Consider the following 27,954-nt stretch of genomic DNA (forward strand, 5'->3'; position numbering starts at 1 on the left):
TCCATGTAGAATCTCCAATAGTAGCAACATTCCATGTGGAATCTCCAATAGTAGCAACAGAATCTCCAATAGTAGCAACATTCCATGTAGAATCTCCAATAGTATCTATTTTATTTTTGCTACATTTGTACCCTGCACTTTCCCACTCATGGCAGGCTCAATGCGGCTTACATAGGGCAATGGAGGGTTAAGTGACTTGCCAAGAGTCACAAGGAGCTGCCTCTGCCTGAAGTGGGAATCAAACTCAGTTTCTCAGTTCCCCAGGACCAAAGTCCACCACCCTAACCACTAGGCCACTCCTCCACTCCACTTAGGGAATAGACATCCAAAGGAGATGTGTGTGTTAGGCGGTGAGAGTCTGATATGTACGGATGGGGAGAGGGATCTTGGGGTGATAGTATCTGAGGATCTGAAGGCGACGAAACAGTGTGACAAAGCGGGGGCCATAGCTAGAAGGTTGCTAGGCTGTATATAGAGAGGTGTGACCAGCAGAAGAAAGGAGGTGATGATGCCCCTGTACAAGTCGTTGGTGAGGCCCCACCTGGAGTATTGTGTTCAGTTTTGGAGGTCGTATCTTGCTAAGGATGTAAAAAGAATTGAAGTGGTGCAAACAAACCTTTTCCGTAGATGGGAAGGCGATAGAACTAGAGGACATGAAATAAGATTAAAGGGGGGCAGAATCAAGAAAAATGTCAAGAAGTATTTTTTCACGGAGAGAGTAGTGGATGCTTGGAATGCCCTCCCGTGGGAGGTGGTGGAGATGAAAACGGTAACGGAATTCAAACATGCATGGGATAAACATAAAGGAATCCTGCTCAGAAGGAAGGGATCCCCAGAAGCTTAGCCGGTGGTGGGAGGCAGGGCTGGTGGTTGGGAGGCGGGGCTAGTCCTGGGCAGACTTATACGGTCTGTGCCCTGAAAATGGCAGATACAAATCAAGGTCAGGTATACACATAAAGTAGCACATATGAATTTATCTTGTTGGGCAGACTGGATGCCTGTCCTGTAGAATTTTTAGTTTATTTGATTCAAGACCCTCTTTAACATACAAAGGTTGATCCACCCTATCACTGCACTATAGTATATTATGTTTATCTTTTCATTTAGTGCTAAATCTCCCCTCTTATTTTTTGGTTTCTGGGATTTGTATACAGACACTTCCAAAAATGTTTTATTCCATTAACAACTTGCTCAGCAGTTGACAGTGATAAGTCTGCCTGTTATGCATATTATTTGCATTGCCTTTCATAGACAATTATGCGCATCGTTTCCTCTTGAAAATTATCCTTCAGAAAGTGCACACACTTCATATATGCTATTTACATAGTAACATAGTAGATGACGGCAGAAAAAGACCTTCACGGTCCATCCAGTCTGCCCAACAAGATAAACTCATTTGTACCTGTCCTCTTCAGGCACAGACCGTATAAGTCTGCCCAGCACTATCCCCGCCTCCCAACCACCAGTCCCGCCTCCCACCACCGGCTCTGGCACAGACCGTATAAGTCTGCCCAGCACTAATCCTGCCTCCCACCACCAGCCCCGGTACAAACCGTATAAGTCTGCCCAGCACTAGCCCTGCCTCCCAACCACCGGCTCTGCCACCCATTCTAGGCTAAACTCCTGAGGATCCCTTCCTTCTGAACAGGATTCCTTTATGTTTATCCCACGCATGTTTGAATTCCGTTACCGTTTTCATTTCCACCACCTCCCGCGGGAGGGCATTCCAAGCATTCACCACTCTCTCCGTGAAAAAATACTTCCTGACATTTTTCTTGAGTCTGCCCCCCTTCAATCTCATTTCATGTCCTCTCGTTCTACCGCCTTCCCCTTTCCGGAAAAGGTTCGTTTGTGGATTAATACCTTTCAAATATTTGAACGTCTGTATCATATCACCCCTGTTTCTCCTTTCCTCCAGGGTATACATGTTCAGGTCAACAAGTCTTTCCTCATACGTCTTGTAACGCAAATCCCATACCATTCTTGTAGCTTTTTCTTTGCACAGCTTCCATTTTTTTAAACATCCTTCGCAAGATACGGCCTCCAAAACTGAACACAATACTCCAGATGGGGCCTCACCAACATCTTATACAGGGGTATTAAAACCTCTTTTCTTCTGCTGGTCACACCTCTCTCTATACAGCCTAGCAATCTTCTAGCTAGGGCCACCGCTTTGTCACAGTGTTTCGTCGCCTTCAGATCCTCAGATACTATCACCCCAAGATCCTGGAGCCGACTCTGTGGGTGCTGTGTGTGCTTGAGCACCCCCAATATTGGAAAAATTCCTTGTATGTGTCCAGGGAGGGATTACTTCCATTGGGCTTAGCACCCCCAATAATTTTGAAAAGTTGGCTCCTGTGCCTCTCCCCATCCGTACCTATCAGACTCTCCCCGCCTAACACATACATCTCCCTTGGATTTCTACTCCCTAAATGCATCACTTTGCAAGCACTTAGTAAGCACAAATTTCCTGCTTTCTTTTTATGTCCATTTATAGTAAATGCCAGTCCCTCTGTAACCCTGTCCCTGGGAACACCTTTCTCAGGCCATAAAACCTTATCCACATACAGTCATGTGCATGTGGTCCAGAGGATTATGCACATAGAAGACTATTTACCCATTGAAATGCATTTTAAAATTACCTCCTAAATGCCTCTCACCCTTTCCCCCACCTACCCTTGGCTGAGCATCCTCAGAGGATGCATAAACTGGAATTCAGTGTAAAAGAAAGTGAAACCTGAAAGTTTCTTACAATTCTGAAACCTCAGATTTCTTCTTGTTTTTCTTTGATGTGAACTCTGCACTACAGCAGGCGACAGAACAGGGGAGAAACAGAAGAAGTGTCAGGGTAGGCAGAGAATAGAAAAGAAGGGTTAGGGGAGAAGCAACAAAGGAGGATACAGAGGGGCAGAAGGAGATCAGGGAAAGAAGAGGGGAGAGCGGGGCAGAGGAAGGTTTAGGAGAGGAGGAGGCAGAATAAGATTATTAAAAGAGTCTCAGCAGATGGCTCCCTTTAAGCCAGTGCTGAATCTAGTGGTGAAGCATTCGGCTCTGCTTGGCTATGGGACCCTGTCCCTGCTGGCTGCTGGTGGGGAGCAACTGTTCTCTGCTGTGGTCTTCAGGTGCCCCTGTAACTCCTGGAACTTCTCCTATAGTCTGGTCTTCCTGCTGGTGCCTGCACTGGTACTCCTGCTGCTTGGATATGTGCTGAGCACCCGGATGTGGAAGCTTTTTACAGGCTGCTGCGCTTCGCCAAGACCCCGACTGTATGGGGGTGGCCAGTATTGTCCATGCCTGTGCATTTTCTGCCAGGTTACTGCAGCTGTGGCTCTGGCACCTCTAACATGGATCGCATCAGCTTTATTGAATGCCACTTTCTATGAATGTGCTATGAGCGGCTATCCAAACATCACCTTGGGAAAGTCTCTGTGCCTGGGAAAGGATGCAACATGCCCACAGGAAGTGTCCCGCGTGCCCTGTGCCAATACCCAGCACTTGGATATGAAAAAGTCCCAGGTGGAAGAAATCCTACTGCAACGCAGAGCAGAGTCTCAGGTACTGGAGTAATAATATTCTTCTTGATATGACTTTCTAATGTAAGACTGTTGTACAAGGGAAAGGGAAATGGGACTATTCCAACACTTATCTATTCACTGAAAGAAAGATCAGTTTGCTATTTCCTATTGCAGACACATGTAGGGCAGGGGCGTAGCCAGACACCTACATTTGGGTGGGCCTGGGCCCAAGATGGGTGGGCAGAAGAACTCCGCCCTGTCCCACAAGTGATTTGGTCTCCCACTCTCTTGCCTGCACGCCATATGGTCTCTCAAACATCCCCCCTACCCCGCATACCTTTTTGAATAGCACATTTTCACTGACAGTGAGCAGCAACTAATACACACTGCTCATGTTGGCCCCACAGTCTTCCCTCTGATGCAACTTCCTGTTTCCACATAGGTGGAAATACATCAGAGGGAAGGCTGGTATGCAGGAGGGACAGTTGTTGGGAGTTTTCGGCTGGTGGGGCCTGGGGATCCCTGCCAGACACATCATAGGTGTGCTGCTACTGGGTGGGCTTGAGCCCAAAGTGGGTGGGCTTAGGCCCATCCAGGCCCACCCTTGGCTATGCCACTGATGTAGGGGAGAGCTTGGTGTATCTAGCTCTATAGAGCTTAGATTCCATCCTCCGCCTGTTGGGAACTTCTTTTCCTGCTGTAGCACTTTTTCTTTTATTTATTCTTTCCAACCCAGCAAAAGTCTCAGGATAAAATAATTTTAAAAAGTTAACAGAACAAACTTGACACGAGTGAAGAAACGGTAAGAAAGCAAAATTAATTTGAAAATAAGCCAAATTAGACTGGGGTGCCCAGAGAAATAAGCCCCCCTCAAAATAGCTCAATGCCTTTCATTGGGAACCAGAATTCCAGTTTCTGTGACACAGAAAAATTAGTGGGTTGGGACGAATCTTAGGATTGGGGAAAACCGGTAGAAAGACACACCACGGTCCGATATTCAAAACAATTTAAATGCTAACCCAGGGATAACTGACTATTTCAGTGACAAACACACAGGTAGCATCCAAGCCAAAACCCATAATTTTGTAGTGTTCTGGGGATGGAGTCAACACATAGCCGATTAAGAGCTGATTTTCAGCACTTAACCAGCTAAGATAATCACATAAATAGGATCACATAAAATGCAGTTCTATCTTCATACGGTTAAGTGCCAAATATTGAACTTAACTGGCTGTTTTCAGCGGCTCCAGAGCTCAGAGGTAGCCTGGCATTGTATTTCCAGGTATAACTCCTGCAGCGGTCAGCAAAACGCTGATCAGCGCTGGCTGAATATCGAACCCATTGAGTTAAAAAATGGACCAAATTGGATCAGGAATTCTAGAACAATGAGGCCCCCTCCAAAAAAAAATGGGAAAAGGATTTACTGCTTCTGTCACATAGAAACTTAAAATGAAATATAGCAGTTAGAGAATAGGGCAAGGCAGTTCATGAGGTGAAATTTCCTACTGTTACAAACCCCCAAACAGCTCCTGTCTCCTTTGCAACTGCCCCACCTCCCAAACTGTCCCCACAGCATAAAAACTACCCTCCCACAACTGCCCCATTCCTAAAACTACTCCTCCACACATACAACTGCCACTACACCCACAAATATACCATGCAATTGCCAGACCACAACCAAACTGTCCTCACTCCTTAAACTACCCCCTTCAAAAAGCTACTCCAACTGGTCACCATCATGCAAACTGCCCCAACCTGAAAGCCTACCACCCAAAAGTACCCACCATCACCAAATTACCCCACCCCAAAAACTAACCCCCCTCCCCAGCAACTGCCCCATCATCTCAAAAACTACCCCAGCTGCAACTGACACAACACCCAACAAACTGTCCTCGCACTTAAAACTACCCTACTCAACTCACCATCATATAAACTGCCTGAACCTGAAAACCTAGAACCCAAAAGTACCCACCATCAGCAAACTGCCCCAACCTCCAAAACTACCCCCTGCGACTGCCCCACCTTTTCATAAATTTCACTACCCCCAAATCTAGTCCCTGAAAATTACCTCTATATGCCATGCGTAGGACCAGACTTAACCCCCCTGTTTACTAAGCCGCACAGCAATGCCAACACAGCCTGTTCAAAGTGAACACACACAGCACCCGCCAGCACAGCTTAGTAAATAGGGGGATAAACCATTGACAACTGTGAGATGTGTTCAGGACACTGCTTTTAGAAGTCAGCAAAATGATGCATTAATGTTTAGAAGACAAAAGGGTAGGTAATATGTCTGGGCATTTCTCTGAGTTTAAAACTTCTCTCTGCAGATCTCCAATCAGAATTGCGCCTTTCAGACTGCCTTTCCTTCTCATTTCCTGATCACTCACACGCACAAACACATACATACACACATCCCAACCTCCCTCCCCGAACACAAAAACATACATTTACAAGCAGAGGGATTTAAAAGAATCTTATGAGCCACACTCTGCGTGTTTACCCCAAATGCTTGTTTCACACTGCATTGTGACTGGCTTTGGACAGTTCAAGCTTCCTTTCTCTACTCAGGAGCTCCTTTCCTGGTTTTCATAGTTTATTCTCTCTCAGGGTTTTTTTCACATGCTACATTCGCCCTCTTTTTGTGATTTTATTTTTAAGTGCAGTTGGGGGGTTTTTCCCCCCTCCATTTTCCCATTTTTTCCTCAACCAAAAATTAGCAGAATAAAAACAGATCACACAAGTCTTTTTTTCATGCAGCATACAATTAAGTTGTAGAATATGGCCAGGATGAACAGACAGATGCAGAAATGTTATCAGAAATTAGGGAGGCAACGCAATAATAATGGGTGATTTCAATTATCACAATATTGACTGGGTAAATGTAACATCAGGGCATGATAGGGAGGTAAAATTCCCTAATATCAACAACTGCTTTATGGAGCTGGTACAGGATTCAACAAGAGAAGGAACAATTCTAGACCTAGTGCTTAGTGGAGCGCATGATCTGGTGCGGGAGGTAACAGTGATCACAATATGATCGGATTAGATATTAGCTTTGGAGTAAATATACACAGGAAATCCAATACGTTAGTACTATGATAAAATGAAAAGAACAGTGAAAAAAAAATCTTAGAGGACAGCTGCGAAGGTCAAAAATGTACATCAGACATGGATGCTGTTCAAAAATACCATCTTGCAAGTCCAGACCTTAAATATTCCATGTAGTAAAAAAGAAGGAAGAAAGGCCAAATGATAGCTCTCATGGTTAAAAAGTGATGTAAAAGAAGCTATTAGAGCTCAAAGAAAATCCTTCAGAAAACGGAACATAGTAACACTAGCCGTTCAGCCCGTAAAAACGGGCTAGTATAGGAAGGGGGGGTTGAAAGGCCCCCCACCCCGCCACCGAGTTCGCCGCTGCTGCTCCCCCTCCGAGTTCGCCCCCCTGGAGCCGTCGCCACCCTCCTTCCACCCGGTGGGGCCCTCGCTCCGCTATTGAAACAGCGAGGGCATGCAGCACACAGCTCTACTGCTGAGCTGCCGTGGCCTTCCTTCTTCTTCTCTGCCTGTGTCCCGCCCTCGATGACGTTACGTCACATGAGGGCGGGACACAGGCAGAGAAGAAGGAAGGCCACGGAAGCTCAGCAGTAGAGCTGTGTGCTGCGTGCCCTCGCTGTTTCAATAGTGGAGCGAGGGCCCGACCGGGTGGAAGGTGGGTGGCGGCGGCGACTCCGGGTGGGGGGAGCGTTAGCGACGGTGGTGTCCCTCGCAAATGCGCAGTACAGACCCTCTCTGTTCCGCCCCCGTCATCACGTATTGACGCGGGGGCGGAGCAGAGAGGGTCTCTACTGCGCATTTGCGAGTGAGTACGACACTCGCCATTTATATATATTGATAGTAGATGATGGCACAGAAAGACCTCTACGGTCCATCCAGTCTGCCCAACAAGATAAACTCATATGTGCTACTTTATGTGTATACCTTACCTTGATTTGTATCTGCCATTTTCAGGGCACAGACTGTAGAAGTCTGCCCAGGACCAGCCCCGCCTCCCAACCACCGGCTCCACCACCCAACCTCGGCTAAGCTTCCAAGGATCCATTCCTTCTGAGCAGGATTCCTTTATGTTTATCCCACGCATGTTTGAATTCTGTTACCGTTTTCATCTCCACCACCTCCCGCGGGAGAACATTCCAAGTATCCACCACTCTCTCCGTGAAAAAATACTTCCTGACATTTTTCTTGAGTCTGCCCCCCTTCAATCTCATTTCATGTCCTCTAGTTCTACCACCTTCCCATCTACGGAAAAGGTTTGTTTGTGAATTCATACCTTTCAAATATTTAAACATCTGTATCATATCACCCCTGTTTCTCCTTTTCTCCAGGGTATACATGTTCAGGTCAGCAAGTCTCTCCTCATATGTCCTGTAACGCAAATCCCATACCATTTTTGTAGCTTTTCTTTGCACCGCTTCAATTCTTTTTACATCCTTAGCAAGATATGCCCTCCAAAACTGAACACAATACTCCAGGGGCCTCACCAACGACTTATACAGGGGCATCATCACCTCCTTTCTTCTGCTGGTCACACCTCTCTCTATACAGCCTAGCAACCTTCTAGCTACGGCCACCACCTTGTCACACTGTTTCATCGCGTTCAGATCCTCAGATACTATCACCCCAAGATCCCTCTCCCCGTCTGTATATATCAGACTCTCACCACCTAACACATACGTCTCCCGTGGATTTCTACTCCCTAAGTGAATCACTTTGCATTTCTTCGCATTGAATTTTAATTGCCAAACCTTTGGTTAGTTTCCCTCTTAAAATTGTACTTAAAGAAAACAATGGACCAATGATTGTAGTTTATTTGTTTTTTGTCTTTTATTGTATATTGATTCATCTTTTATTATATACCAATGGTGTTTAAATTTGATATGTTTTAAATTAAACTTTATTTGTTTTATTTAGACTCCTGATGCAGGCCAGTTGGGCCGAAACACAGCTGTGTCGAGTCATATCACCTCAATAAATTCATTTAGTTTTTTCCATTTTGCTTGTGTCGTCCCCTTTTTTTTTATTTTTGTATTTCAGTTATAGTTTTGTTTTTTATAGTTTTTTCTTCCATTTGTGTATTTTGCACTTTTCACTTTTTATTATTTTTTATTTTCCACTGTTCTTCTTTTTTTACTTTTGATTTTTTTCCTTTTTTTTCTTTTGTTTCCTTTTTTCCGTTTTTTGCGTCATCTTCGCTGTTTTTGATTACAAACCTTAGACCATTCTTCTAGCTTCTACAGATCCTTTTTCATGTTTTCCACTTCCTCCTGTGTGTCCACTCTGTTACAAATTTTAGTATCATCCACAAAAAGGCAAACTTTACCTTCTAACCCTTTGGCAATGTCACTCACAAATATATTGAACAGAATCGGCCCCAGCACCAATCCCTGAGGCACTCCACTGCTCACCTTTCTCTCATCCGAGCAAACTCCATTAACCACCACCCTCTGGCATCTGTCCGTCAACCAGTTCCTAATCCATTTCACCATGTCAGGTCCTATCTTCAGCCTGTCAAGTTTATTCAAGAGCCTCCTGTGGGGAACCGTGTCAAAAGCTTTGCTGACATCTAAGTAGATTACGTCTATAGCATGTCTGTTATGACAGGGGATGTGTGAGCCCTTGTGCCCCGACTGAGCACAGCAAAGATGGAGTGACACCGCACTCGGTCAGGCAGCCAGACAACCACTAGCTTCACCTGGGAAGCGACCGCCGTTCCTTGAGAGTTGAGCCCCCAGGTGCAGGCGGCCACCAGGACTTCTGGAACTGGCGGGGTTGCACGACCGCTGACAAGACAGGTGGACAAACAAACACAGTCCAGGAGCCCGTAATCAGCAGAGCAAAGAATAGTCATGAAACAGTCCAAGGTCAGGGCAGGCAGCAACACAACGCGTAGTCCAGGCACAAGCCAAGGTCAGGAACACAGGAACTGAAGACAAGGAGCACCAGCGTGGACCTCAATCACAATTGAGACCGAAGCAACGAAGGACTGGAGGCAGGGCTTTAAATAGTGAAGGAATCAAGCTCAAACATGTGCAGCTGATCCAAGATGGCTTCCCCCATCAGCAGAGAAGCCCAACGTCCAAATATGGGCTTCCTTCCTGAATCTGCCCAACTCCAAGATGGCTGCCTCAAGCTGAGATGCCCATCCCAAGATGGCCGACCTACCCTGAAGAACCACATCCAAGATGGCCGGCTATCTCCGGTGGCCTGCGACCCACCGGCGAATCGGCCGCGCAGGCCTGGAACCAGGTGAGGGACGTAACAACGTCCATGATTCAGTTCTTCGGTCACCCAGTCAAAGAATTCAATGAGATTCATTTGGCATGATTTACCTTTGGTTAAAACCATGTTGTCTCAGATCTTGTAACTTATTGGCTTCCAGGAAATTCACTATCCGTTCCTTCAGCGTCGCTTCCATTACTTTTCCAATAACCGAAGTGAGGCTTACCGGCCTGTAGTTTCCAGCTTTTTCCCTATCACCACTTTTGTGAAGAGGGACCACATCCACTGTTCTCCAATCCCAAGGAAACTCTCCCGTCTCCAAGGATTTATTAAACAAATCTTTAAGAGGACCCACCAGAACCTCTCTGAGCTCCCTCAATATCCTGGGGTGGATCCCATCCGGTCCCATGGCTTTGTCCACCTTTAGATTTTCAAGTAGTTCATACACACTCTCTTCCGTGAACGGTGCTATATCCACTCCATTCTCATATGTACTTTTGCCAGTCAATTGTGGTCCTTCTCCAGGATTTTCTTCTGTGAAAACAGAACAAAAGTATCTATTTAGCAAATTTGCTTTTTCTTCATCATTATCTACATAGCAGTTTGCAGCATCTTTCAGTCTCACAATTCCCTTATTTGTCTTCCTTCTTTCACTAATATACCTGAAGAAATTTTTGTCACCCCTCCTTACCTTTCTAGCCATTTGTTCTTCCACTTGCGCTTTCACCAGACGTATCTCTCTCTTGGCTTCTTTCAGTTTCATCTGGTATTCCTCTCCGTGTTCCTCTTCTTGAGTTTTTCTGTATTTCAGGAACGCCAACTCTTTAGCCTTGATTTTCTCAGCCACTTGCTTGGAGAACTATATTGGTTTCCTTTTTCTCTTGCTTTTATTTACTCTCCTTACATAAAGGTTTGTGGCCATATTTATAGCTTCTTTCAGCCTGGACCACTGTCCTTCCACTTCTCATATGTCCTCCCAGCCCATCAGCTCCTTCCTCAGGTATTCCCCCATTTTACTAAAGTCAGCATGCTTGAAATCCAGGACTTTGAGTTTTGAGTGGCTGCCCTCCACTTCAGCTGTTTTATCAAACCAAACTGTTTGATGGTCACTGCTGCCCAGGTGGGCACCCACTCAGACATTTGACACACTATCCCCATTTGTGAGCACCAGATCCAGCGTCGCTCCCTCCCTTGTGGGTTCCTTCAGCATTTAAGTACATAAGTATTGCCACTTTGAAAAGCATCCACGAGCTCTCTACTTCTTTCCGATTCCGCAGATGGAACCTTCCAATCTACATCTGGCAAATTGAAATCTCCCAGCAACAGCACCTCTCTCTTCTTTCCCAACTTATGGATATCTGTGATCAGATCTTTATCTAGATCATCCAATTGTGTCGGAGGTCTGTAGACAACACCCACGTGGACAGAGGTTCTCTCATCTCTTTTTAAAGTGATCCATATCGCTTCTTCCTTTCTACTACTACTACTTAACATTTCTAGAGCGCTACTAGGGTTACGCAGCGCTGTACAATTTAACAAAGAGAGACAGTCCCTGCTCAAAGAGCTTACAATCTAATAGACAAGTGAACGGTCGATCCGATAGGGGCAGTCAAATTGGGGCAGTCTGGATTCACTGAACGGTAAGGGTTAGGTGCCGAACGCAGCATTGAAGAGGTGGGCTTTAAGCAAAGACTTGAAGACGGGCAGGGAGGGGGCTTGGCGTAAGGGTTCAGGAAGGTTGTTCCAAGCATAGGGTGAGGCGAGGCAGAATGAGCGGAGCCTGGAGTTGGCGGTGGTGGAGAAGGGTACTGAGAGGAGGGATTTATCCTGTGAACGGAGGTTACAGGCAGGAACGTAAGGGGAGATGAGGGTAGAAAGATAGTGAGGGGCAGCAGACTGAGTGCATTTGTAGGTAAGGAGGAGAAGCTTGAATTGAATGCGGTATCTGATCGGAAGCCAGTGAAGTGACTTGAGGAGAGGGGTGATATGAGTATATCGGTTCTGGCGGAATATGAGACGTGCAGCAGAGTTCTGAACAGATTGAAGGGGGGATAGATGGCTAAGTGGGAGGCCGGTGAGGAGTAACTTGCAGTAGTCCCCAGGTCCCTGTCATTTCAGTCGCTACGATATAATTTCTCACATACAGAGCTACTCCTCCACCTTTATGACCATCTCTATGCTTCCTAAATAGATTATAGCCTGGTATGTTTGCATCCCATTCATGATTGCAACAACGTCTAAGTCTGCCTCCAACATCAGGGCTTGAAGGTCATGAACTTTATTGCTTACACTGCAAGCATTTGTGGTTATCGCTTTCCATCTACATTCCAGTGGAATTTTTATCTTCTGTTTAGTTTTTTTGTTTAGTCTCACTTCCTGCTGTGTTGGTAAGAAGTGATTTGCTAAGATAGTTGTTTTCATTGCTTTCTTTTCTACTGATGCATCTTGTCTTTAGCTTTAGTTGGGGGTGACCACTTGAAGTGAACTGCCTCCATATGCCACCCCCCCCCCCCTTCTAGTTGAAATGCCTAGAAATATATTGTCTGAATTTCTCCCCAAGGAGTTTTTTTCCTGCCACAGTGAGATGCAGCCCATCGTTACAGTATAGTCTTTTGTTTTTCCATGTATTGCCCCATCCTCCTATGTACCTAAATCCTTCTTGGTGACATCAGGCTTTGAGCCAGCTATTGAAATTTTCAGTACTTCTCAATCTTTTCTCTCCCTTTCCAAAGGTAGGTAGTACTTCAGAGAAAGCTGTTGTTTATATCAAAGGTTTTAACCCCTCTCCCAGCTCCTGAAAAGCTCTCCGTGTGGCAAGTGGGGTATTACTGGACAAGTCATTTGTTCCCAGGTGGATAACAACATCAGTGTTTGACTCCTCTGATTATAGAGATTATTTGCTTGGTACTCCTGGTAGCTGAAGAGCCTGGAAGGCATTTCAATTTGCATGGCCCCTTGAACTGTGTTTCAAAGTTAATGCCTCTGATAATGGAATCCCCTAGTAGCAACAGTTTCCTGGTATGAGTTTCAACATTAGTGATTTGGGGGTGTCTTTTCTCTTTGGGTACCTTCATATTTTTATTTTTGTTACAAATGATACAGTCTGATCAAAGAATTTTCAGTTGATTTAACTTTCAAATTCCACTAGAATATAACTTTCCTTTAGTAAATAAATCTAAGGGATGACGTCTGTTACTGAAGACACTTCATCCCTTTCTTAGATGGATATCATCGCCGCTCAGTAGCTCTTGAAAAATCATCCCATGGTCAAGGAAACCGAAGTGCTCATGTTGGCACCATCTACGCAGCCACACATTTAGCTCCAGGATGCGAGCTTCCCTCATTTGGCCTTTACTTCCAACAGGAAGAGTCGATGAGAACACCACCTGCACACCTAGGTGCTTTAGCTTCTAACCCAGAGCCATGAAGTCGCATTTGATATGTTCAGTAGGATACCTAGCAATATCATTTGTGCCCACATGGATTATTTATTTATTTGTTACATTTGTACCCCACATTTTCCCACCTATTTGCAGGCTCAATGTGGCTTACATAACACCGTAAAGGCGTTCGTCAGTCAGTTGAGAACAAATACAAGGTTGAATTGTGGTTGAATGAGGTAGGTGTGTGTCAGGCATCGTGAGGGTCGAAGGGAGTGAAGATTGTATATTGTCCAGTACGTTCATTGGTTGTGCTGTGTTGCTGGGTGTGGGGATTTACATTGGGTCAGTGGGGTAAGCCTTTTTGAAGAGGTTGGTTTTTAGCGATTTTCTGAAGTTTAGATGGTCATGGATTATTTTCACAGCTTTTGGGAGTCCATTCCGTAGTTGTGTGCTTATGTAGGAGAAGTTGGATGCGTAAGTTGTTTTGTATTTCAGTCCTTTGCAATTTGGGTAATGTAAGTTTAGGTATGATCGTGATGATCCGATTCTGTTTCTGGTTGGTAGATCTATGAGGTCTGTCATGTATCCTGGGACTATGCCTTAGATAATTTTGTGGACCAAGGTGCAAATTTTGAAGATGATCTGAATTAGCAGCATAGGATAGTGGTCAGTAGGTTTGATGAGTCTAGGCAATCTTTCCGCTACATCTCGACCCTTGGCACCAGGCAGACAACACCCCCCCCCCCCCCCCCCCCCGGACATTATGTCTGGTCGGCAGATGGGTGCATCATTACCGTTCTGAAGATAATCACCGACCACCACTACCTTTCGCTTCTTATTGGCCACCAATCCAGTGGCCTTGGGATTTTTGATCATTGTTTCCTCTTGTTCTCGAGATGTTTTCAGTTCTTTTACCTCCAGGGCTGTGAACCGATTCTCCAGTTCAACAGAAGATAGAGTTGATTTTTCAGGATTTGGTGACCTGTGTCCAGCTGTCTTCTTTTTGAACAAAATCTTCACTCCATTTGCTGGTGATCCTCAGTGTTTCATCATGCATCTCCAGGATGGTTTTCTAATTGTCACAGATGCTTCTTAGTTTTGCCACCTTCTCTCTTAGTTCATGTACTTCTTTCATGAGGGATTCAAAGAGGGGCATTTTTGACTGGGGGTGCCCATCTCCAAGGACGGTGCCGTGAAGGGGCGGAGCCAACCATATTTTCAAACGAGATAGGTGTCCATCTTTCGTTTCGATAATACGGTTGGGCCGGCCAAATCTAGACATAAATGTTGAGATCACCGGGTTTGAGATGGCCAGCTTCGGTTTTCACCCATAATGGAAACTGAAGCTGGCCATCTCAGACCCGGCCAAATCCAAGCCACTTGGTCGTGGGAGGAGCCAGCATTTGTAGTGCACTGGTCCCCCTCACATGCCAGGACACCAACCGCTTTCCAAAAATACTAGGACTAGGGGGCATGCGATGAAACTACAGTGTAGTAAATTTAAAACAAATAGGAGAAAATTTTTCTTCACCCAATGTGTAATTAAACTCTGGAATTCGTTGTCGGAGAACGTAGTGAAGGTGGTTAGCTTGGCAGAGTTTTAAAAGGGTTTGGATGGTTTCCTAAAGGACAAGTCCATAGACCGCTAGTAGATGGACTTGGGAAAAATTCACAATTTTGGGAATAACATGTATAAAATGTTTGTACGTTTGGGTAGCTTGCCAGGTGCCCTTGACCTGGATTGGCCGCTGTTGGGGACAGGATGCTGGGCTCGATGGACCTTTGGTCTTTTCCCAGTATGGCGTTACTTATGTACTTATGTAGGGGGCACTACAGTGGACTTCCCAAATTGATCCCAGGTGCATAGCTCCCTTACCTTGGGTGCTGAGCCCCCCAACCCCCCCCCCAAACCCACTCCCCACAACTATGCACCAATACCATAGCCCTAAGGGGTGAATGGGGGCACCTACACGTGGGTACAGTAGGTTTAAGGTGGGTTTTGAAGGGCTCCCATTTTCCGACACAAGTGTAACAGGTAGGGGGGGAATGGGCCTGGGTCCACCTGCCTGAAGTCCACTGCACCCACTAAAACTGCTCCAGGGACCTGTATACTGCTGCGATGGACCTGAGTATGACATTTGAGGCTGGCATAGAGGCTGGCAAAAAAAGTTTTTAAAGTTGTTTTTTTGACGGTGGGAGGGGGTTAGTGACCACTGGGGGAGTCAGGGGAGGTGATCCTTGATTCCCTCCGGTGGTCATCTGGTCAGTTCGGGCACTTTTTTGGGACTTGGACCTGAAAAAAAGAGATCAAATAAAGTGAGAATTTGGTCCACTTTATTTGATCTCTTTTTTTCAGGTCCAGGTGGGGCACAGGAGGAGCGGTCGCTCCCCCAAACAGCTGTTCCGAAAAAAAGGCACCTATGCGCCCTATGCCAATAATTTTTTTTTCTGCTCCCTCCTGAGTCCTATCTCTTCTGCCCGTCTTCTCCCTCCTGCGCAGCACCGGCGATTCAGAGTGAGCCTTGCTTCTGCCGGTGTCGGGGCCTCTTCTCAGGCGCGTCCCGCCTACTCTTTTGCAACTTCCTGTTTTCTGCAGAGGTGGGACATGCCTGAGAAGAGGCCCCAATGCCGGCAGAAGCAAGGCTCACTCTGAATCGCCGGTGCTGCGCAGGAGGGAGACGACGGGCAGAGGAGAAGGTGAAACTGAAAGATGCAACGCTCTGGGGGTGCTGGTGAAGGGAGAAAGCGGGCGAGCGGGCTGAAGAAGGGAGAAAGCGGGCAGGGGGTTGTGCTGGAGAAGGAAGAAGGGAGAAAGCGGGCAGGCTGGAGAAGGAAGAAAGCCGCGGGGGGGGGGGGGGGGGTGCTGAAGAAGGGAGAAAGCGGGCGGGGAAGGTTTAATAAGCTCACTTCCACTCTGGTCAATCTAGTCCACTTTAACAAGGGAGCCAAACTTACTTTCCTTGTGCCATCACTATCCAGCAGGATAGGCAATGTCTTGAAAGGTGGAGGATAAAGGATTTTTTTTTATATATGTTTATATCACACATTATCCCAAGCAAAGTTGGATTCAGTGTGGCTTACATTTTAAAATACAGTGAGACAGAATAATATAATTTAGTTATATCATGGGAATAAATAGATGGATGTGTCTGAAACATTTAACAAAGTTGAGATTAGCATATATACCCAACTGGGCATTTAAAAGTTTGTCCTTTATTGATACCACATGTTCAGAAATCATAGCCATAAGTATAGACAGTTATTCAAAGATTATCACATGGGAGGGGAAGGAGATAGGGACACAAAGAGGGCACTACTGGAAAGAGGAGGAGGAGATGGGGACAGAGAGGGGCACCAGTGGAAAGGGGAATGGGGATATGGGGACAATGGTGAAAAATGGGTGAGATGGGGACAAAGAGGTAATGCTGGAAAAGGGGGAAGATGGGGATACAGGACAATGTTAGAAAAAGGGAGAGGTGGGGGACACCAGGACGGCAGATGCTAGAAAGTGGGAGATGAGGAAACCAGGTAGACTTGTGCTGAAAAAGGGGGAAGATGGGGACACAGAAAGGGCAGATGCTGAACTTGGGGGTAGGATAGGGACAAGGAACACAGAAAGGAGATGCTGGACAGGACAAATAGTGGTGCAGAGGAAAAAAGGATGGTGTACTTGGAGACAGAAGAAATGTCAGATGGGCAAGAGACCCTGTAAAGGCAGAAGAAACAGAAAAAAACAGAAAAGAGACAGTGGGACCAAAGCAAATGAGAAAACAGTAGAGGGGTCCGAGTGCATTTTCTCAAGTCATTTTGGATGTACTGCAGCACAGATTTTGATGGGTAGAACCAGGGACTGCAAATCCCACATGAATTTGGGATGTGAGTTCACACTAGGACTGGTTGAAAAATCTCCCTTCTGGAACTGGATCACTTGACAGCTCTATACACAGCTATTTGATAGTGGGGACATAAAATGAAAGATCAGAGCCAAACAGATGTAGAGAATGAAAGGAAGAAGACAAGAGGCAAGAGAAGAAATAGGTCAACCTGGAAAAGAATTTGTAAGGCTGACTCATGGAACATGGAAAAAAAGACTATTCCCAGACAACAAAGGTAGAAAAATATTTTTATTTAATACTTTAAATGAGTAAGCACTGAGATGGGAGAAAATGCATTTCTGTCTCTTTTTGTTGTTGTTGTTGTTGTTGTTGTTGTAGTTTTTTTTACCAGTATGTGATGGAAAATATTAAAAATTGCTTTTCAGTCTTGCTTTAATCAATAATACCTTTTTTAAATCCCCTGTGTTTGACCCAAAAGTGACTTTCCTGGTATATCTCAGTGAACAATGTATGAGATAAGGCACATCTCCAGAACAGGTTGAAATGTCTCTGAAGTCAGCTTGTGCAGGAGGGAGGCGGGGTATGTTTGAAGTCTGGCAGATAACCCACCTGGCCAGTGGTTTGTTTGCCTGAACTGAGAGCATATGACTGAATCCTCACGTGCCTGGATACGTTTTAGCTTAACAAAAAGGGGGGCTTTTTGCAGCAGAGCCTTGGGGCTCATTCTGTGGGTGGACGCATCGTGCAGAAAAGACTTGTTCCTGGTCTGGACCCTTCAGGCTTTTTGCTGCAAACGGGCCCCCCAGCTGATGAGACAAGGGCCTGAATGATGTAATTCCTGACCAGTGATGTATGTATGTATGTGTATATATATATATATATATATATATATCTTACTTTACTTTTCTATAGCTTTCCTTTAGTATTTACCCAATACGAATATAAAAGAATCTGTAGTATTTTATTCTGTGAGCAGTCTGTGGTGATCAAGTGAGCAGGCTGCAATACCCAAGCAACACATTAGTATTGCACTGTTTAGAGTCTGGCTTCCATGGGCAGGGGGTCTCTCTTTCAATTTTTGTTGTTGTTTTTTGGGGTTTTTTTTGTGGCTCCCTATTCTGCATTAGATTGGTAGCATGGAATGTTGTCACAATTTGGGTTTCTGCCAGGTGCTTGTGACCTGGGTTGGCCACATTGGAAAAAGGATACTGGGCTAGATGGACCGTTGGTCTGACCCAGTATGGCCACTCTTATGTTATATAGAAGATGAGGGTCTGCCCATGTTCTGCATGTGTAACTGAGGTGAAGGATTCTGCTAGCATGTAGTATCTGTGTAGGAATGTGTAACAGTACAGCTTGTTCCACTTTCCCAATAGTAGGTATATTGGTGTTTTAGAGCCCAGTGTAATATATATAGCACTATCTTCTGATAGGTGGTTTAGGGCTGTTAGGGGGTGGTAAGTTTTGTGTTCTAGGGCAATCCTGGAGTACCCCCTTGCCAGTCAGGTTTTCAGGATATCCACAATAAATATGCATGACATTGATTTGCATATACTGCCTCCATTACATGCAAATCTTTTTCATGCAGATTCATTGTGGATAGCCTGAAAACCTGAATGACAAGGGGGTACTCCAGGACCACCTAGGGAAACACTTCTCTAGGTCCCACTGTAATATTTATAACACTGTCTTTTCATAGGTGGGTTAGGGCTGTTTTGGTGTGGTAAGTTTTCAGTATAGGTTGTGGGTGTCTTTTTGCAGGGGTTTGTGTTATTTCACAAAGTGTCTAGCCCTATTTGAAAGTAGGCTCTGGGGCAAGGGCCACCAAAGGCCACCCAAAATAAAAATGCTCAAGACTAGTGTTCTTCACCTCCTGTAGAGTCGTCACACAAACAAAAGCCCATCTGATTTAAACAAGGTGTCTAGCAGTGGAAGGACTGGGTGTGCTATTCCTCAGGTGATGGTCACGATTTGAATATATTTATTTGAAGTTAAGGTTGCATGCTCTGGCCAGTCCAGGGACCTCTTCTGCATCCTGCCTCATGATGTAACTTACTGTTTCCTTGTAGGCAAGACGCAACAGAGACAGCCTGTATTAATCATTGCCCGCCACAGCCCCTGAGCAACAACACAGACACTGCTGTCTAGCTGACACCAACCAGCGCCTATTTTATAAAAGTCTGCTCCCCCTGAGATCAAAACCTGGCTACGCCTCTGCGCCCATCTCCCGATTTGTGTCAAAAGATGGGCGCCCTTCTCTTTCGAAAATGAGCTGGAAAGTGCATACATCTATTGCATGAAACCAGAATGTTGTCTTGGGCAAAGCATTCAGTCTGGACAAAGGCAGGAGCTGTAATGAGAGCCTCAGCTTTAACGGCACAATGTTTCTTGCCATACTACAATTGCAGGAGCTATTTGTACCTGTGGATAAAAGAAGTGAAGAGACCTCCCAAAGACTAAACCCTATTTTTTTTTCCTTCACCTGTTCAGTAAGTTCTGGAAGCAGACAGTTTAATTTTAAACACTTAGCCGAGTTTAGGTGGCAGAGCCGGTGGTAGAAGGCGGGGATAGTGCTGGGCAGACTTATACGGTCTGTGCCAGAGCCGGTGGTGGGAGGCGGAGATAGTGCTGGGCAGACTTATACGGTCTGTGCCCTGAAGATGACAGGTACAAATAAAAAGTAGCACATATGAATTTATCTTGTTGGGCAGACTGGATGGACCGTGCAGGTCTTTTTCTGCCGTCATCTACTATGTTACTATAGAGAATAGAAAAGAGTATGACTTCTTGTCCCCTTTTGAAGTGGGCAATGGTAAGTCTCTAGTAAGTTTAAGGGTAAGAGAAGGTAAATTGATATAATTCTACTGAAGGTATGCAAAGAGCAACAAACCTGTGACGGCCATTGTCTTGACCTCGTCCTCTCCTCCTCCGGCTCACCCTCCAATTTCCACGCTTCTGCTCTCCCTCTCTCCGATCATCACCTGATCACATTCATACTTCTTCACCACCTCCAGGAATCTCCAGGCTATTGACCCTCCCACTTTATCCTCTAGTATCTCTAATCTCCTCCCCTCCATCATGTCCTCCGAGACTGTAGACAAAGCGGTCTCTGCTTACAATGCCGCTCTCTCCTCTGCTTTGGATACCCTCACTCCATCCACCTCCCGTCCCACTAAGCATACTAATCCCCAGCCTTGGCTGACCCCTTGCATCCGTTACCTTCGCTCCTGCACCCGATCCGCTGAATGCCTCTGGAGGAAATCTCGTACCCATTCAGACTTCCTTCACTACAAATTCATGCTATCCTCCTTCCATTCCTCCCTATTCCTTGCAAAACAGGACTATTACACCCAATTGACCAATTCTCTCAGCTCCAACCCTCGTTGTCTATTCACCACCCTTAACTCCATCCTCAAAGTGCCCCCCGCTCCCACTCCCCCTTCACTCTCTCCTCAATCACTGGCTGACTACTTCTGCGACAAGGTGCAAAAGATCAACCTTGCGTTCACTACTAAACCACCTCCTCTTCAGCCTGTAGCCCTTTCCAACAACCAACCAACCATGGCCTCTTTCTCCTCCTTTCCTGAGATCACTGAGGATGAAACCTCCCGCCTTCTTTCCTCCTCGAAATGCACCACCTGCTCCTCCGATCCCATCCCCACCAACCTACTTAACACCATCTCCCATACTGTAACCCCCTCAATCTGTCGCATCCTTAACCTTTCTCTCTCCACCGCAACTGTCCTTGACACCTTCAAACACGCCGTAGTCACACCTCTCCTAAAAAAAACCATCACTTGACCCTACCTGCCCCTCCAACTACCGCCCCCATCTCTCTCCTACCCTTCCTCTCCAAAATACTTGAGCGCGCCGTTCACAGTCGCTGCCTCGATTTTCTCTCCTCTCATGCCATCCTCGATCCACTTCAATCCGGTTTTCGCCCCCTACACTCGACAGAAACAGCACTCTCTAAAGTCTGCAATGACCTGCTCCTCGCCAAATCCAGAGGCCACTATTCCATCCTCATCCTCCTCGATCTATCCACTGCGTTTGACACTGTCAATCATGAGTTACTTCTTGCAACATTGTCCTCTTTTGGGTTCAAAGGCTCTGTCCTCTCCTGGTTCTCCTCTTATCTCTCCCGCCGCACCTTCATGGTACACTCTCATGGATCTTCCTTCACTCCCATCCCACTATCTGTTGGAGTTCCCCAGGGATCTGTCCTTGGACCCCTTCTCTTCTCAATCTACACCTCTTCCCTAGGCTCACTGATCTCATCTCATGGTTTTCAGTATCATCTTTATGCTGACGACACCCAGCTATATCTTTCCACACCAGACATCACCGCGGAGACCAAGGCCAAGGTATCGGCCTGCTTATCTGACATTGCTACCTGGATGTCCAACCGCCACCTGAAGCTGAACATATCCAAAACCGAGCTCCTCGTCTTTCCACCTAAACCCACTTCTCCTCTTCCTCCACTCTCTATCTCAGTTGATAACACCCTCATCCTCCCCGTCCCATCTGCCCGCAACCTCGGAGTCATCTTCGACTCCTCCCTCTCCTTCTCTGTGCATATCCAACAGACTGCCAAGACCTGTCGCTTCTTCCTCTTCAACATCAGCAAAATTCGCCCTTTCCTATCTGAGCACACCACACGACCTTTCGTCCACGCTCTCATTACCTCTCGCCTTGACTACTGCAACTTACTCCTCACCGGCCTCCCACTTAGCCATCTATCCCCCCTTCAATCCATTCAGAACGCTGCCGCACGTCTTATATTCCACCAGAACCGATTTACTCATATCACCCCTCTCCTCAAGTCACTTCACTGGCTTCCGATCAGATACCGCATACAATTCAAGCTTCTTCTCCTTACCTACAAATGCACCCGGTCTGCGGCTCCTCACTACCTCTCTACCCTCATCTCCCCCTATGTTCCCGCCCGTAACCTCCGATCAGAGGACAAATCCCTCCTTTCAGTTCTCTTCTCCACCACTGCCAACTCCAAGCTCCGCTCATTCTGCCTTGCCTCACCCTATGCCTGGAACAATCTTCCTCAACCCCTACGCCAAGCCCCCTCCCTACCCATCTTCAAATCTCTGCTTAAAACTCACCTCTTCAATGCTGCTTTCGGCACCTAACCTTTCGTGAAATATAGTATGCCCTATCAGACTGACTCTACACTTGTCTTTTGACTGTACACTTGTCTTTAGATTTACACTTGTCTTTAGATTGTACACCTGTCTTTTAGATTGTAAGCTCCTTGAGCAGGGACTGTCCTTCCATGTTAAATTGTACAGCGCTGTGTAACCCTAGTAGCGCTTTAGAAATGTTAAGTAGTAGTATGTTAAAAAGAGATCTTTTTACATGAAAAAGGATCTGAGGAAGCTAGAAGAATGGTCTAAGATTTGGCAATTAAAATTCAATGCGAAGAAATGCAAAGTGATGCACTTAGGGAATAGAAATCCATGGGAGACGTATGTGTTAGGCGGGGAGAGTCTGATAGGTACGGACGGGGAGAGGGATCTTGGGGTGATAGTATCTGAGGATTTGAAGGCGACAAAACAGTGTGACAAGGCGGTGGCCTTAGCTAAAAGGTTGTTAGGCTGTATAGAGAGAGGTGTGACCAGCAGAAGAAAGGGGGTGTTGATGCCCCTGTATAAGTCGTTGGTGAGGCCCCACCTGGAATATTGTGTTCAGTTTTGGAGGCCGTATCTTGCTAAGGATGTAAAAAGAATTGAAGAGGTGCACAGAAAAGCTACGAGAATGGTATGGGATTTGCGTTACAAGATGTATGAGGAGAGACTTGCGGACCTGAACATGTATACTCTGGAGGAAAGGAGAAATAGGGGTGATATGATACAGACGTTCAAATATTTGAAAGGTATTAATCCACAAATGAACCTTTTCTGGAGATGCGAAGGAGGTAGAACAAGAGGACATGAAATGAGATTGAAGGGGGGCAGACTCAAGAAAAATGTCAGGAAGTATTTTTTCACGGAGAGAGTAGTGGATGCTTGGAATGCCCTCCCGCGGGAGGTGGTGGAAAAGAAAACGGTAACGGAATTCAAACATGCATGGGATAAACATAAAGGAATCCTGTTCAGAAGGATTGGATCCTCAGGAGCTTAGCCGAGATTGGGTGGCAGAGCCAGTGGTGGGAGGCGGGGCTGGTGGTTGGGAGGCAGGGATAGTGCTGGGAAGACTTACACGGTCTGTGCCCTGAAAAGGACAGGTACAAATCAAGGTAAGGTATACACAAAAAGTAGCACATATGAGTTTATCTTGTTGGGCAGACTGGATGGACAATGCAGGTCTTTTTCTGCCGTCATCTACTATGTTACTATGTTATGTTATTCTAAAATAGGAAGGGTACCTGTGAGACCTGCATGGGAATGGAGTTTGCGGGAATCCTGTGGAATCTGCGGGGCTCCCGCGGTGATGGAAGCAGTTCTGCAGGGTTCCTGCAGGGACAGAAGCAGTTCTGCAGGGTTCCTGCAAGGACAGAAGCAGTTCCTGCGGGATTCCTGTGGGGATGGAAACAATTCCTGCGAGGTTCCCATGGAAGTGTAAGCTGCACCTGCGCCAGCCTCTCATCTACTGAGTACCACGTTCTTTGAGTGCTGTCTCCTCCTCCTCCTCCTTCTTGCTTTAACAGCAGAAATGCGGAAAGTCTTCAATTAAGGAGGTGGTAGAGGCACAAATGATGATGAAATTAAAAAATGGAAGTTATAAAAACCCTAACCTTAAATGGCTGCATGTGTGTGGATGTGTCAAGTGATGCTTAGATTGTGATTCTGGCTGTGATGAACTAGGGCCAATACCAGGCAGACTTGTATGGTCTGTGTCTCATATATGGCAATCTGGTTTAGGATGGGTTGGAAAGGGCTTAGACAACAACTTCAGTGGCTGGAACATGAGGACAGTGCTGGACAGACTTTTACGGTCTGTCTCACAAATGAGAAGATGAATAGACTGGAGTGGGCTTCGACGACAAGTCCAGCAGTTGGAACATAAGGATAAGGCTGGATAGACTTCTATGGTCTGTTCCAGAAACACAAAAGAAAGACAATAATCAAGTATATAATATCACACATTAATTTAATCATGAATTGATAATAAGTGTGACTATTGGGCAGACTGGATGGACCATTTAGGTCTTTATTTGCTGTCATTTACTATATTACAATTAATCCTGTTTGTTCCCAGGACCTCAGCTCTGACACAGGCATGAGCATCGGATGTCACCTGACCTACTGGCGCTTGCATGTGGTGACCTCTCAGCACACAGTGTGTGATAAATAAGAGGCTGTCCTAGCCGGGGCAGGCCACTAGATGGCGCTGTTCCCCTAAAAATGTCCAGGATGTCCGGGGTAGGCCACTAGAGGGCACTAGGAGAATAGATAGAGGTCGCTAGGACCGGGGAGAGCCCTGGGAGGTCCACAGGTGTAGGAGGTTATGGGCTGGGTCCTGTGTAGCTAATTAACCACTTTATACCCCACCTGAGATGTGAAAGGAAAGGAAGAGAGCTGGTAGCTGAAGGAAGAGAATCCCCCTGGAAAAAACTGGCTAAACCCTATGGACTTGTGGTGGACTGTGTGCTCAAGGAAGAAAAACAGGCTGGGGTAAGAAGTCCCTAAAGCATTAGTGTTGGACTGTGTAGCCTCAGTACTTAGAGGAACTGTGTGTTCAAAGAAAGGACTGGGTGTCCAAGGAAGGAAGGACTGGGTGTCCAAAGAAGAAGTAGGGCTGTGTGTCCCAGTACTGAGAAGCAGGCTGCAAAGCCTGGGGTTAGAAGTCCCCAAAGTATTGAGGTTAATGCTGAGCCCAGGAATCTGTGTGGGAGGCTCAGTGTGAAGATATGAAAATGTATAAAGTATTTAAGCTAGAAGAACTGTGCCCAGGGGCTGGAATAAAGAATTGACTGAATATGCTGTTGGTAAGACCTGTTTAATTTTGCCTCTGGAGAACCAGGTCACCCTGAGCGTGAAAGGATAACATGCTAATCTGAATACAATTTACATACTGAGAACCAGCTCACCCTGAGTGAGAAAGGGGCCCAGGAGCTTGAGGATGGATTGCTCAGGATGCTGGGAAGAGACTGTTTGGAGTCATGTTTAGAGGCCACAGGCCAGTGAGGCCTGCTGGAGAGTGGGCGCAGAAGCTTCATCTTCACAAGTGGTGGCAGGGGTGTGATCTGTACTGAACTTCCATGTGGGAGCAGTCGGGTTCCAGATCAGACCAGATGAGGGGCTGGTGTGAGATGGAGGTATCCCCACCCTTAAGCTAATTGCTGCTCATCCTCAGCAACCCTTTTTCTCCACTGAGGAGCAGCAATTCTACTACTACTTGACATTTCCAAAGCGCTACTAGGATTACACAGCGCTGTACAATTTAACATAGAAGGACGGTCCCTGCTCAAAGGAGCTTACAATCTAAAGGACAAATGTACAGTCAGTCAAATAGGGGCAGTCTAGATTTCCTGAAAGGTATAAAGGTTAGGTGCCGAAAGCGACATTGAAGAGGTGGGCTTTGAGCAAGGATTTGAATATGGGTAGGGAGGGGGCTTGGCGTAAGGGCTCAGGAAGTTTATTCCAAGCATAGGGTGAGGCGAGGCAGAATGAGCGGAGCCTGGAGTTGGCGGTGGTGGAGAAGGGTACTGAGAGGAGGGATTTGTCCTGTGAGCGGAGGTTACGGGCGGGAACGTAAGGGGAAATGAGGGTAGAGAGGTAATGAGGGGCTGCAGACTGAGTGCATTTGTAGGTAAGAAGGAGAAGCTTGAACTGTATGTGGTATCTGATTGGAAGCCAGTGAAGTGACCTAAGAAGAGGGGTGATATGAGTATATCGGTTCAGGCGGAATATAAGACGTGCAGCAGAGTTCTGAACAGATTGAAGGGGGGATAGATGGCTAAGTGGGAGGCCCATCCCTGTTCTATCCCTGGGCCTCACCACCCCATCTAGGCTCCTCATCCCCCTCTTAGCACATCACATGGCCCGGGCCCTTCCCATTCACTAGGCGTTGAGGGGCTCTCACCGCAGCGGGCCCTATCTGACCCTTGTCCCCTGCAGCCCCCTCCTACCTCCTAGGCGCCCGACGATACCATGCACCCTCTGAGGGAGGGGTCACCTAGCTCGCCCCGGTCCCTTATCTTTCTCTTAGCACCTCACATGGCTTGGCCCTTTCCCCCGTTCCCGGGGACCTGAGGTGCCTAACCGCAGCAGGTCCTCTCTGACCCTCCAACTGCAGCCACCTCCTACCTCCTGGGGCATCCGACCTCACCACGATCCCTCCAAGAAAGGGGTCACCTGACGACTCTTCCTTGAGCACACAGTCCACCACAAGTCCATAGGGTTTAGCCAGTTCTTTCCAGGGGGATTCTCTTCCTTCAGCTACCAGCTCTCTTCCTTTCCTTTCACATCTCAGGTGGGGTATAAAGTGGTTAATTAGCTACACAGGACCCAGCCCATAACCTCCTACACCTGTGGACCTCCCAGGGCTCTCCCCGATCCTAGCGACCTCTATCTATTCTCCTAGCACCCTTTAGTGGCCTACCCCGGACATCCTGGACATTTTTAGGGGAACAGTGCCATCTAGTGGCCTGCCCCGGCTAGGACAGCCTCTTATTTATCACAAGTGCCAGTAAATCAGAGACAAATCTTACATGTGCTGTGCACACCAGAGTGTTCCAAGGTTCAGCTTCCATTCCTTCCTTGCCTACAGTGCTGTGGCTCAAATCCAGAGAGAGACTGAGGGAGCTGATTGGAATTTTCTTTTATGTATCATTAAATTCTTGTGGGGATGGGTAAGATTCCAGCAGGGACGGGTGGGGATGGGTAAGATTTCTGTCCCCGTGCAACTCTCTACCTGGTACAGAGCAGAAAGCTAGAGCGCTACTGCCTTCAGGGATGATTGTTTCTTCAAAAAATATTTGCAAATTGGATTTAGTTAATTAATTTTGGAGGTAGACAGTGGATTAGGCAACTATATAGGAAGTGGCACCCCTAGGAGGAGGGGTGGGATGAAGGACAGGGTGGGAGGGTCTAACCAACCAAGGAACTCTAGAAAGGTTTCACAGCTAACATAATCTCCAAGGTTGTATTAAACTACCTGACTACAATGCTGTTTTGCAAGAAAAGCCATCAGATAACTGGTCAGATAAACTATGGGGGAGGGAGGGGGCAGTACACCAGTATCACAATGTATCTGTTTTAAAGCAGCAGAAACAGAAATAAATAAATCACTGATTTCTTCCCCAAAAAACTTTTTTAAAGCTGCACATGTGTACAGGCATCAGTGGGCTTTTCCCCATTCTTCTATTTTTCCCCCATTTCTTTCATTCATAATACCTGGCTTGATCAATGATGTCTCTTTACTGACTACTTTTATTTTGCAGGATCATTGCTCTTGACTGAAAGTCCTATCTCTGTTTTCTAGGTTATGGGATGGCTCCTGATCGCTGGCATCATGACCTTAGGTCTGGTTTTCATGTGCATCTCCCACTGCTGCTCCCCTGTTAGTTTCCTGCAACTCAAATTTTGGAAAACCTATTCACAAAGGGAACAAGAATTGTTTGAGCAGAAGTCTAAAGAACATGCACGTGAACTGGCAGAGAGAAACCTGAAGAGCTTTTTTGAGTCCACAAAACCAGCGCCATTTTTAACTCCAAGCGCCAAAGAATGGCAGCAGGTCTCCTCCCTCTACACGTTCAATGCCAAGGAACAACATTACAGCATGTTACACAAATATGTGGAACGTGCTGAGGGAACCACCAGCATCCGGCTTTCAGAGGGGGACGGATCCCCACCCATTGTTCTGGAGTTTGTGGACAATTGTGGGGAAGCTGGATTTTAAAGGGACTGAGATCTCGTAAATATTTCATAGCACTGCTTCAGTTATGGCCATTTTTATTACTCTCCAAGATAGTTGTGGTAAATT

At 46.4% G+C, this 27,954-nt stretch overlaps 1 protein-coding gene across 1 annotated transcript; it reads left to right on the plus strand.

The window, feature by feature from the left end:
• The first annotated feature begins 3,002 nt into the window (after positions 1-3,002).
• On the plus strand, positions 3,003-27,870 carry CALHM6 (calcium homeostasis modulator family member 6). Its single transcript, XM_030195199.1, has 2 exons — positions 3,003-3,555; positions 27,454-27,870. Exons 1-2 carry the CDS (start codon positions 3,004-3,006, stop codon positions 27,868-27,870), a joined length of 969 nt encoding a protein of 322 aa, XP_030051059.1. The 5' UTR covers position 3,003.
• The last annotated feature ends 84 nt before the right edge of the window (positions 27,871-27,954 follow it).

This window comes from Microcaecilia unicolor, chromosome 3, assembly GCF_901765095.1.
Source record: "Microcaecilia unicolor chromosome 3, aMicUni1.1, whole genome shotgun sequence".
NCBI classification, from domain to species: Eukaryota; Metazoa; Chordata; class Amphibia; order Gymnophiona; family Siphonopidae; genus Microcaecilia; species Microcaecilia unicolor.

Bases quoted from the DNA above. Each gene is read 5' to 3' on its own strand.
- CALHM6 (XM_030195199.1), top strand. From the start codon at position 3,004: ATGGCTCCCTTTAAGCCAGTGCTGAATCTAGTGGTGAAGCATTCGGCT. The intron at 3,556-27,453 runs GTACTGGAGTAA...TCTGTTTTCTAG, and splicing joins AACGCAGAGCAGAGTCTCAG to GTTATGGGATGGCTCCTGAT.